Source organism: Sapajus apella, unplaced genomic scaffold (assembly GCF_009761245.1).
Source record: "Sapajus apella isolate SASKATOON/1434 unplaced genomic scaffold, GSC_monkey_1.0 scaffold60, whole genome shotgun sequence".
Lineage (NCBI taxonomy): Eukaryota > Metazoa > Chordata > Mammalia > Primates > Cebidae > Sapajus > Sapajus apella.
Genome location: NW_022437000.1, coordinates 9,411,662 through 9,423,671, shown reverse-complemented (window position 1 = coordinate 9,423,671; position 12,010 = coordinate 9,411,662). Strand labels below are relative to the sequence as shown.

Below are 12,010 nucleotides of genomic sequence, written 5' to 3'. Positions count from 1 at the left end.
GCCAAGGCTTAAGTGAATGAATACAAAATTGGCACCCCCAAACTCAGTTTCCGATTCTGTTGCTCACCCTGGATAGTACAATCAGGCACACCTCTCCAAAACAGCAGATAGCACCCCCCTCAAAACCAGGACAACACTTTCAGAGACACTCTTTAAATTGTCATTCATGGCCCTGTAGACTCCTATTTGTTTCTCTCAGATTATCAAGTGAGGCTTGCTTCCTTTTCTCTGGCTATCAGACTTTCAGTCAGACAGGAGTATGAGCTCCAAAGAATGTGCACAATTTCCATGAAGAAAGTGATGTTGTAAAATACATGTTAAAGATATTTATGGGGTCCAACCAAAGGCTCCTTGGCTGGTGGTCTGAATTGATTCTGAGGTGTGGCTGATGGAAGCCCTTCTTAGGTGTTCCCGGAGCTGGTGTGGTTGGTGCTCTAATGACCCTAAGTTCAAAGTGGCGCCAGAATCAATGCACAGAATGCAGATTTCCTGGCCCTGCAAATGATGTCCCCCAACTCTTTGCCTTAGGAAGCCTTTATTCAACACAAATAACCCTTATTGTACGTTGAGGAGGAACATAATGCAAATTAAAAAGAGACAATTTGCGCAGATAGATAATGTAAATGCAATGGCAATGACTGTATCCTTTAATTGCCATTTTTCTTCATACCCAGACATATTATGTATATTCACTGAACAGCAAGAAAGAAAATCATACTGAACATAAAATGCCCTAGTTGGAATTTTTTGTAACTCAGTCTCCCCATAAAATAAACATCTTTATGTTCACAATATTTTGTTTGATAAAGCTAAAACACTCTAACACTAAAAATTGCTCTCTAATCTAATGATAAATAACCACAAGTCCAGGGAATAATTAAGTATACAAAAAAAAAAAAGATCCAAGTCTGCGTTCACATCAGTAAAAGAACGGCAATTAAAGTAAGTGATAGCTATAATTACCCACACATAACTATATTTCAACAAACGAACAAACAGATAATTATTTCTGGGAAGCAGAGGTAGCATGCAGATACTGGCATTCAAAAGAGAAATGTTTCCTAGAAAATAACACTGTTTCTGATTCTATTAGAACTTTAAGTTATTTTAAACATTGATTTTCATCTTGTGCCCTTATTTAGAAAGCACATTGGCTGCGCTTTGTAAGTTATGAATCTGTACTAATAATTGCTTTAAGAGTTATCATGCTCATGTATATATCACATGTTGCACATGTGTTCAATTTCTGTAATACTGACTAGGGCAGTTTTTCTGACTCTGCCCTCTGTATGGGATTTACTGGTTAGTATGTAATAAGCAATCTTGTTTCAATCAGTAAATGCCTACTGAGGGCCTAAGTATATAGGGCATTGTGCTGGATGTTTTAAAAATCATGGGGGAAAGCTCTGGGCACTCAGAAATTCATGGTGCTCACAAGAGTAGATCAGCATAAATGTGTCAAGTTGCTTTGAAAGATTGAATTTCCAATTGAAATAATTTTCCTTTTGCACACATAACTCTTGAGAGTTTCAAGTGGTTTTTAACTAATGACAGCATAGAACAAACTTTATTTTAAAATCTGTAGGCATGTAAGGGAGAACACAGAAATCTGTGTTGCAGGTTTTGGACGTACACATTGTTACATGCTGAAGTTTAGAAGCCTGATACTCCTAAATAATTCATATTATTAATTTCATGGAGCCTATTCCACAAGCATTTCCATTTTGGACTGGAGAATTTTTGTCTGTTTTCTTGGTGTTTGGTTTTTTGTCTGTTTTCTTGGTGTTTGGTTATAGTTTGATATTTAGAGTGAGACTCACAGTTATTTTTTTGTTGTTGTTGTATTAAGTTTTTAGGATCATCTTCAAGGCTATAGCTTTTGCCTTTTGCCTCAAAACATGAAAAAGTTAAATATTTTGGTGAAGAGTTCTTTTTCTCCATATCTTTCTTCTTCTTTTTTTAAACTGCAGAATTGTGATGACCACACAAATAAAGAAATAGCACCCTGGCAGCTCTGCGGAAGCTCCAAATCACTACCTGCTTTCTCCTCCGAATGAAATCGCTCTCCTCACCTGGTGGCAGTCCCTTCTCCGTGCACCTCTTCCCGGCATGCAGGTCTGTAATTCTAGAGTGTGTGTGGCAGTATCGCCCCGGAGTCTTCGGTTACATTCCTCTGGTTACTAATGAGGTTGGACTCCACTAAAAATGTTTTTCTAAGCGCATATTCAGGTATCCTGTCCAATTTTCTTTTCAGTTGTCTTTTGTTTTTAATTTAAATAAATGATGAATATTAGTCTTTGTTGGGTAACTGTGTTGAAAATATTTTCTCCCTATTTATGTTTCATTTTTCTTTATGGTTAACACTTTTGTGTCTTGTTTAAGAAGCCCTTCTTTCCTTTTGCAAAGGAAAAAAAAATTATCCTATTGTTTCTTCTATCCATTTTATGATTTGACATTTGGTGAACAGATCTATAACCTATCAGGAATTGTTTTGCGTGTATGGCATTAGGGTGGGTCAAGTTTCACTGTTTCTTCCACATGGATAGCAATCAATTATTCTTCCCCAGTGCCCTACTGTGCCAATTTTGTCATAAATTAAGCGGCTAATTATGCAAGCTGCAGTAATGCTGTTTTCTTTCTCCTCCTTCCTTCCTATTCTCTGAAAGAGTTTATGTGACATTGGCATTATTTCATCCTTAGGATTTTGGAAAAATATGCTGGAGAGACCATCTGGTTCTGGGGATTTCCTTGTAGGAAGGCATTAAATGACAAATTCCATTGATTTAACATTTACAGTGTTATTTAGCTTTCTTATTTCTTTTGTACATTTCCGTTATTTTTTTTTTGAGAATGTGATCATGTAAATTTGCAAATTTATCTTGGCATAAAACTTTTCATAATATTTTCCTCTTATTATTTTTAATTTCAGCCAGATCTGTGTGGATGTCCCTTTTCAATCCAGAATCTGTTATTTGCTCCCATTTTCTCTATTTCTCTATCCCCTTGCAAGAAAGTTTTCAATCTTATTAATGTTTTCAAGATAATTTTTTAAAAAAATAAACAACTTTCTAACTTTATTTCCTTTCTACCCCTTTTACATTATTTTGTTATTTGTCTTATATTCCAATAACTTGTGCTTTTTTATCTCCATCATGCCTTCCATTTTCTTGATGTTTAATTTTTGTTCTATTTCTAATTTCTTGATACTTTAAACATTCATTGTATTTGTTCTCTTGTGATACAAATGTTTGAACCCATATATTTCCATTTCTTGAGAGTTCTTTTGTGTGACACGGATGGAACTGGGGCCATTATCTTAGGTGAAATAACTAAGACACAGAATGACAAACGCTGCATATTCTCACTTATAAATGAGAGCTAAATAATGTGTACACATGAACATAGAGTGTGGAATAACTACACGGGAGTCTCAGAAGGGTGGAAAGGTGGGAGGGTGGATGGAATGAAGCACGTGAAACTACTTAATCAGTACAATATATATTATTCAGTTGATGATGACTGAAAGCCCAGTCATCACCACTATGCAATACATCCACTACTGAAACTGCACCTGGACCCCTTAAATTTATACAAAAAAGACATTAGCCATATCCTAAAAGTTCTGTTGTCATGTTTGCATTGTCATTAGTTAAAATGTTTTGTTTTTAATTTATTTTGTGATTTCTTCTTGAATACATTAATTCTTTAGAAATGTAATTTTTTTTTTTTTCTATCTTTTTTTTTTTTTTTTTTCCTGAGACGGAGTCTTGCTCTGCCACCTAGGCTAGAGTGCAGTGGCACAATCTCGGCTCACTGCAACCTCCACCTCCCGAGGTCAAGTGATTCTCCTGCCTTAGCTTCCTGAGTAGCTGGGATTACAGTCATGCACCACCACACCCAGCTAATTTTCGTATTTTTAGTAGAGATGGGGTTTCACTATGTTGGCCAGGCTGGTCTTGATCTCCTGACCTCAGCGGCTCTATCCGCCTCAGCCTCCCAAAGTGCTGGGATTGCAGGCATAAGCCACAATGCCCAGCCTAGAGAGGTAATTTTTGACTTCCAAAAATATAAGCACTGTTGTTGCTTTTTAATATTTGCACATTGTATCTTTTCCTTTTCTATCCCTTTACATTTAATCTTTCAGAATCCTCATGTTTTACCGTTTTCTTAGTTTTTTAAATATTCTGTTAATAATTTTTCTTATCAATTTACATTAAATGTGCTTTTTAAAGTTTATTATAATTAAATAAGATTTATTTTCATATGTGCTTTTATATCTACCAACTCAGAACTTTCTACTTGCCCTATTTTTCCTATTTTATCCTTTTTTCTCATCTTTTGAGTTGACTTTTAATGATTTTTTTTTCTCCCTTTACTAGTTTGTAAATTATCTACCCCATTAATATTCTTTCAATAGTTACCTTTGAGGTTATAACTGGAAAGTTAGGTTTATCACTGTGTAATATTAAATATTATTTTACCTCTCCAAATGTTACTTGCTTTTTAAATTATTCTTTATTCTCTCCTTTATCTCTCAGCATTCTGAGTCTATCAATGTCTAATTCTTTTTATTTTTTCTAAAAATATCCTTAACTCCATTTCATCATTACAGGAATTTTGGGGAGGCAGTTGTTTTATTTGAGCATGTTTACTATGCTATTTCATTGTCTTTGGACTTCAGTTGCTGCGTTTTGAAGGTAGCACACCTTTTGATCTCTAGTTGCTTTTAACATTAATTCTTGGTCTCCATTTTATAGGTATTTCAATATGATACATGTAGGATAGTTTCATGTTTCCTACTCAGGCTTAGCAAAGGTTCTGTTCTGTTCTTACGAAATTTGGATTGATTATGGCAGAACTTAGAAGTGGTAAGATTCACCGTTTTTGGACACACACAGCTGTGCATCTGCAGAGACAGGAGCACCCCCGGTTGCCTATAACCCGCATGTCCTCTGAAGTTCATCTCCTGCCATTACCCCAGCCTCCGGAAACCACTCAGCTGTTTTCTGCCTCTACAGCTTTGCTTCTCCCAGAATGTCATATAAGTAGGCTCACACTTAGCCTTTTAACTTTTTTTTTTTTTTTTCACTTAACACAATGCTTCAGCCATCCCTTGTGATGCACGTGACAGCCAGTCACTCTTATTTATTGCAGAGTTCATCCATGTGCTAGTTCGGCCTGTGAGATGCCGGTGAGCCCACCTCCAAACACTCACGGACTCCTCACCTGCTGAGTGTGGCCTGGATGTAGTGACTCAACTGAACGTGATAGAGTGCGGGGGTGTCACTTTCAAGATTCGGTGATATGAAGTCTGTGGCCTCCATCTGATGTGCTCTCTCTGGGACTGCTTGCTCAGGGGAGTGGGGGGAGCTGCCGTGCTGTGAGAGGCCCATGTGCGTTGATTTGGATGTGAACCTTCTGCAGCCTGCCAATAGCCATGTGAGTGACCTTGAAAATGGATCAGCCTTCACTGAAGCCTCCAGATGACTGTGGCCTTGGCTGACAGCTTGACTGATGTCTCATGAGGGACCTTAAGGCAAAGGCACCCTGCTAAGCCACACACAGCTTCCTGGCCCACAGAAACTATGAAATAATCGCCATTGATTACATAAGTCTCCAAGTTTTGTGAGTAATTTTTTGCATAGCAATGGATAACTAATACAAGTCAGTCACCAGTTGAAGGATGTTGAATATATTTCCAGTTTTATGTGATTATGAATAGTGTCACCATAAGCATTTGCATACAGGTGTCTGTGTGGACACTGTTGTCATTTCTCTTGGGAAGATACTGAGGAGTGGGATTGCTGGATCCTATGAAAAATGTATGTTGCATGTTATAAAACTCTGCCAACTTAAATCTGTTTCCTGATGTTCCTTCATCACTGTTGGGAGATGCTCTAACATTTCGCACCAAGTCTTTTTTCTGATTGTATACTCTCTCTTCCTTCCCTAGGACTTCAATTGTCCTTCTCAGTGTCCTTTATCTCTCTAAACTGTTGTCTGGAATTTCCAGTCTTCTCTTTTGCTTCAGTCTGTTTCATTCTGGAGATTTTCTGAGTTATCTTCCACTTCCACAGTTTTTTCATTTATTTTGTTTTAAACAATGGTATCTAATTAATTTTAACTTGAGCCTCTGTTGCACTCAAATTTATTACTGTATTCTCCAATTCCAGAATTTCCGTTAGAGGATTTCCTTATAGTTTCCCATTTTTGCTGGAATTCTCATTCTTTTATTTTGTAGGGGGCTGAGTAAACATACTTATTTTAAGGCATGTGTCTTTGAATTCTAATCTTTTGAATTCCTGTGGATATACTGCAATTGACAGCTGTCACTGCTTATAATTTTTCATCTTATTTTGTGTCCTCCTATGCCTGGATATTTCTGTGTTGGCCTTTGCATTTGAAACATGGTTTGTAGGAATATTTTGACGCCTAGGGGTAGATTTGCACCTGTGTTTCCCAGGTACCTTTAGGCTTGGTTGCTTCTGGACAACTCCGCTTGGTACTTGGTTCTGTTTCACTCTGACCCTTGGGAAGAACACTTGAAGGTCCCACCTCAAGGTCTTGGGGTCAGGACTCAGTCTCTTGCCCTGTAATCTGAGAAGGCAGTCAGACAAGCTGGACTTTTTGGCTGCCTTCGCTGAACCAGGTGGGTGCCCCTATGTCCCTATGAGTCAAGTCTCAAATGTGGGCTTCCTTGCGTCAGCTCACCTTTCACCCCACTCCTACGTCTTCAGCTGCTTCCCAGAATTTCAGTGGTGTGATGGTTCTCCAGTGCCTCCAAGCAGACTAAACATACACGCTTCTCCCAGCCTTTTGGGAGACTCTCAGGAATAGTTGTTCTGAATTTTCCCATCAGTTCTTCCTAGAAGCCTTTGTCTTCGTTTATTTGTGAGAGAAAATACCTGCATGATCCTCAGCTTTTGTACATGCAACCAAGCCACTTTTTATATGTGGGACTCACTGATGCACTTAAAATACCTGAAGTCAGTCTGGCACTTACCACTTCTTTAATATTATTTTCCTTCATATTTCTTAGTTGCAAAAATAAATTTTTTAATTAAAAATACTGGTAGAGAACCCATTGCCTCCTTCTGTTCTGTATAAGACTAATTTCAGACCACTTTTTTAAGACTAATACTCCATAAAATTTCTGAATAGTCAACAAAGAGTGAATACAATTCAAATTCTTTAACCTAAGCAATTATATGATGACAATAATATCTACAGCGATGTTTCATGACTGATATTCTATTTTCCAGTTTTTAACCTTACTTCATTTTCATATTTTAATCCATTCCTTCTAGAAAGTTGATACAGCCTGAAACTTTTATCCATTTACTTCTGAGTTTAAAATTTGCTTACCATTTGAGATGGAATTTCCATTTTCAGTAGTTATAGCACTAGATAGTGAATTAGATAACTGAATTCCATGGCTGTTTGCATTTTTATCTTGAGTCTCGGAAGCAATTTCTGATGTGCTAGGGTCATCCCGGCTACTTAGGTTCATGTTAGTCTCAAAACCTAAAATAAATTTTAGAAAAGATTATTATTGTCTAATAACATGTATTGAACACATTGAATATAACATTCGGGGAAAATAAGAAGACATCGAATCAACATTCATGACATTTAAAATAAATGAATAATAATCTTTAATCAAATGTGTGGCTTATATAATATTCACCAAATTTGGCCACAATGGTGTTAAACAAAAAGGAAAATGTTAAGTGGTAAAAATCAATTTCATAATTTACTGCATTTAAACATATTTATGCAGAATTTCTGATGTCATAGATCAAATAACTTGTCATTATAGTATTGCCTATCTTGAGAAAGTAATGAGTTTATGTTTCAGGAGTTTTCTGAATTGTTAAATTTAAATAAATTTAGGCAATCTTATAGCTTTGGAAAAAATGAGAAACATATTTTCAACATCACTGTGAAATTTTTTAGTGTCCATATTGGAATACTAAACTTCAATACCCGATTTCTGCATTCTGTACAAGGAGACAATTACATAAGTATTTAATGAATGTTCTGTATCAAGTGTTTTGAAAGGTACGAACAAAGAAGCCATGGTCCAAATTCCGCTGAAGGGCCAAATGAAGGGCCTTTTAAAAACGATGTAGTATTAATGAAGCAAAACAAATGCTTGTGCTTTGGAGCAATGTCTAACAGAGGTAGGTTTTCCCCATGGCCACTGCATTACCCTTCGGTACACAGTCACTTTGCAAATCAGGCACAACTGCCCATCAAGAGGTCAGACATCCCCCCATCACCACCTCTGCCAGGTTCCCTTTCTAGACTGCACAGGTGCACCTGGGGTTGGCTCTTGCTTCCCAAGGAATCTCAAAAAAGCTCCAGCCTGCAGGCTATTTTTGATTCAGCATCAAGGATACGTGTGCAACTCTGGTTCTTTTCTCTTGGGACACAGTAGGTTCTGACTGTCTTAAAGTTAGGACCTTCTGAAGATTTAGACTAACACATTTTTTGAAAGGAAGAACACGCATCATTTGCTTCACTATACTTTAAATACGGCAGAACAGTGTATTACCATCCCAATCCCAATCACCACTACCTCCATAGGCAGAGATGTTATCCCTGTTTTGCTGAAGAAGGAATTACGGTTACTCAGAGTCATGTAGCTTGAAAGAGATAGAATTGAACTTCAACCTGTATGTTGTCATTATTACTCAGTCTTTATTTTTCATGAAAAGACAAATTGGATTATGTCATTTCCGTGCTTAAAACTTTTGGATAAACTGCTGTTGGTTACAATCTACAGAAAGAAGGAGAGAAGGAGGCAGGGAGGGAAGGAGTGAGAAAGACAGGAAAAACAATGGAAGGAAGAAAAGAAGGAAGAAAGGGAGGAGGGAGGGAGGGTGGGGCAGAGGAAGGAAGGCAGGGAGGAAGGCAGGAAGGAAGGAAGGAAGGAAGAAGGAAGGAAGGAAGGAAGGAAGGAAGGAAGGAAGGAAGGAAGGAAGGCAGGCAGGCTGGCTCCAGCTCTCCAGAGCTCATCTCTCAAGGCTGGTCTTGACTTGATCCCTCCCAATTCCTTTCTTGACATTATCTCCTCTTGCCTCTCAAGACATACCCTTAAATAGCACTACAAGCAATGCCTGTTTATCCAAATTCTCCATATTGACCCCTGTTTTCTTGCTTTGGTGCACTCACACCCTCTCCCGCATCAACCCTGAGTCTTCCTACCCACTAGTCAGGATCCTGGTCAGATCACCTGCAGGTACCTCTCCTTTATAGGCACAGAGCACAGCCTGCTCTGCCCAGAAAGGAAAACATGTAAAGATTTATGAGCTGGAAATGCTGGATAGATGGAATAAAGGCAAAACTACTGGCTTTGAAAACTAGGCAGAAGACTTTGTATTTAAATTTTCCAGAAAACCACTGTGGCTTCTGGCTCCATTATACATAAAAACAAAGACCTTCAGTCAAGCTATCACGCACAAGAATGGCAACAAAAGTGAAAGTCAGGTTGATCTTAACTGTTTTAGCTCTTGGCAATGAGCAATTATTGAACGGGCTGAAACTGAAAGAATACTTATTCAACGTGGTCAACTCTGGTTTGCATTTTTTGTCTTAAGCTTCTGAATGCCAGTAGAACAGGTTCTGTTTTAAAACTGGCTCAATATGTACTCACCTGCTTTTATGTTTCTTTCACATGTTTTGTTTTTGCATTCTTTATTTCAGCTATTTATTGAGTGCCTACTATGCGTTAGATACTCACTGAGTGCAGGAGATACATAATGAATACCACTGCCTGGTACCTGGGAGCTTCTCCCCCAAAAAGGTGATTGGCAATAATCACCTTTTTAATACACAAGCAGATAATTAAACATGGCGGACTCACAGCTGCGTGGAAAACCCAGTAGGTGGAAAACACTGGTAGGGAGCCAGGCAAGGTTGGTCAGGTCCATGAGGTTGCATTTCCGCTCATAATTGTAGAAAGGCAAACTCCATACCATGTGTACATACCCCGGGCAGGAAAGAGCTCACTGTTTTCAGGGAACCAGGCACTAATGAGTCAGGGCCTGGGAAACCACCACAGAGGAACTGAGAGGTTTCATTCTCAGAGCAGTGAGGGCTTCCCCAAGGCTTTGAATGGGGACAGTTCTCTTACATCCGGTGGCAATGAGACACTCGCTGACTCTCGATCTGAATATTCAGGCTGGCTTCACAACTGATTTCTATGTCATCAACTGATGTATTTAAATTATAGCCCAAATCCTCATTTTTGCTATTAAAGTTTAAAAGTATTTCCATTTTTCAATCAGCAGGTTAAACTATAGCTATGTTTTTTGTTTGTTTGTTTGTTTTTTGAGACAAAGTCTTACTCCGTCACCCAGGCTGGGGTACGGTGGCATGATCTCAGCTCACTGCAACTTCTACCTCCGGGGAGATTCTCCTGCCTCAGCTTCCGGGGTAGCTGTGATTACAGATGTGTGCCACTATGGCCGGCTAATTTTTGCATTTTTTAGGAGAGACATGGCTTCACCATGTTGGTCAGGTTGGTCTCGAACTCCTGATTTCAAGTGATCTGCTTGCCTTGGCCTCCCAAAGTGCTCGGATTTCAGTGCTTTGTGAGTCACTGTGCCCAGCCACCAAGATATGTTTTTAAATGGTCATATAGGTCAGGCTTCCATCTTTAAATTATCTGCTAAATTTTATTTTTTTTAAATCTTACAAGCATTTATCTACTTAAGGCTGGCTGTGGAAGGGGATAAGGGAATAGGCCATTCTTAACGTAAGGCATAGGAATTAACGGTCAGCATGATCCTTCCTCACACTGCTCTTACCACAGTTACCATCACCCCGGTGTATTTTAGGTGCCAATTCCCTGCTGGATGTGGTGCTTGGTTTAGCTCTGTTCTCATGACAATTCGGAAGAGGTGTCACTACTACGCCTATTTTAGAGATGAGCTCATTGAGGCTTGGGGAGGTTAATCTCTGTGTAAACATTTCACAACTCTTGGCATGGCAGCTGGATTCAGACTGAGGCCCGGGGGCTCGGGGTCCCCCACGCTCATTCGTTTACTCTTGGCTCCTCTATGTAAAGTTTTCCCTCACTGTTTCATTTGCAATGTAAAGAATAGCATAGGGCAGCTTCTTTCCTCTGACGAGCTTACCACCCAGGCCTCGGTGGCAATGAACTGGAAACTGTTGGTTGCAAAGCTGCACTCTGGCAGCTGCAAAAACGTTGCAGCTTCAGTCTTGACGTCCCCTCTTCGGGGTTCTCCTCTGCTTGTACTAGCCGGGGGATTCTACTGAATTATGCATCAGCCTCTGCTCATAAACACCCTTCTCCCAGTTAGATCCGAACACGTGTAAGCAGCCGTGCCCTGACTTGTTAATTTCTAGATCCAACACATTGAGGACCAAATGCAGAAACTCTGGATGGTTGGATTCTGCTGGGAAGTGGTAGCCTAGCGCACAACATTCCTTGTCAAAAGCACTTCCATTAACCAGCACTTCAGCATTGCGGGAATTACAACAATCAGAAATCAAGTGGACACTGGCATTAGGTTTGAAGAGGTCTTTGTTAAAAGTGCATAGATGTCTTGCATGCTTTCAGGGAAGTTCAGGAATATCACAGTGCAAACAAAGTCATCGAGCCTTTTTATGCCTTCGAGCAGGGGCTATCAGAGTTCTGGGAATGAAGAAAAGTCACATCAAAAGAAAATATTTGAAACATTCAGTGAATTTAAGTAAACAAGTAGGGAAGTGAATACTGTAAATCCTGTGTAACATTCGAAGGCGTGTCTGAGACATGTTTGTGTCTCTGCATCTGGTGAAGTAAGGGGTTGAGTACTTCAGTGACATCCTGTTTAGGTCTACGGTAACACAGGTTGGTCTAGATACCTGCGGTGTTTCCTTCTAGCTTATTAACAAGATTTTTCTGTGACCTGGGCTTGGTGCTGTTTTTACAGGTACAAGAGAATTGAATCACATCAGTATCTGACTCAAAAATAAAGTCTTGGCTTTTGCATTAGGA

The 12,010-nt window shown here is 39.1% G+C and overlaps 1 protein-coding gene across 1 annotated transcript in view; it reads right to left on the bottom strand.

Annotated features, from left to right (window-relative positions):
- Nucleotides 1-12,010, bottom strand: part of MYO16 (myosin XVI) — a 563,966-nt gene that overhangs the window by 38,948 nt on the left and 513,008 nt on the right. Inside the window, exon 33 of the mRNA XM_032246200.1 lies at nt 7,366-7,524. Within this exon, the coding sequence (XP_032102091.1) occupies nt 7,366-7,524 (159 nt within the window). The remainder of the gene's footprint in view (nt 1-7,365; nt 7,525-12,010) is intronic.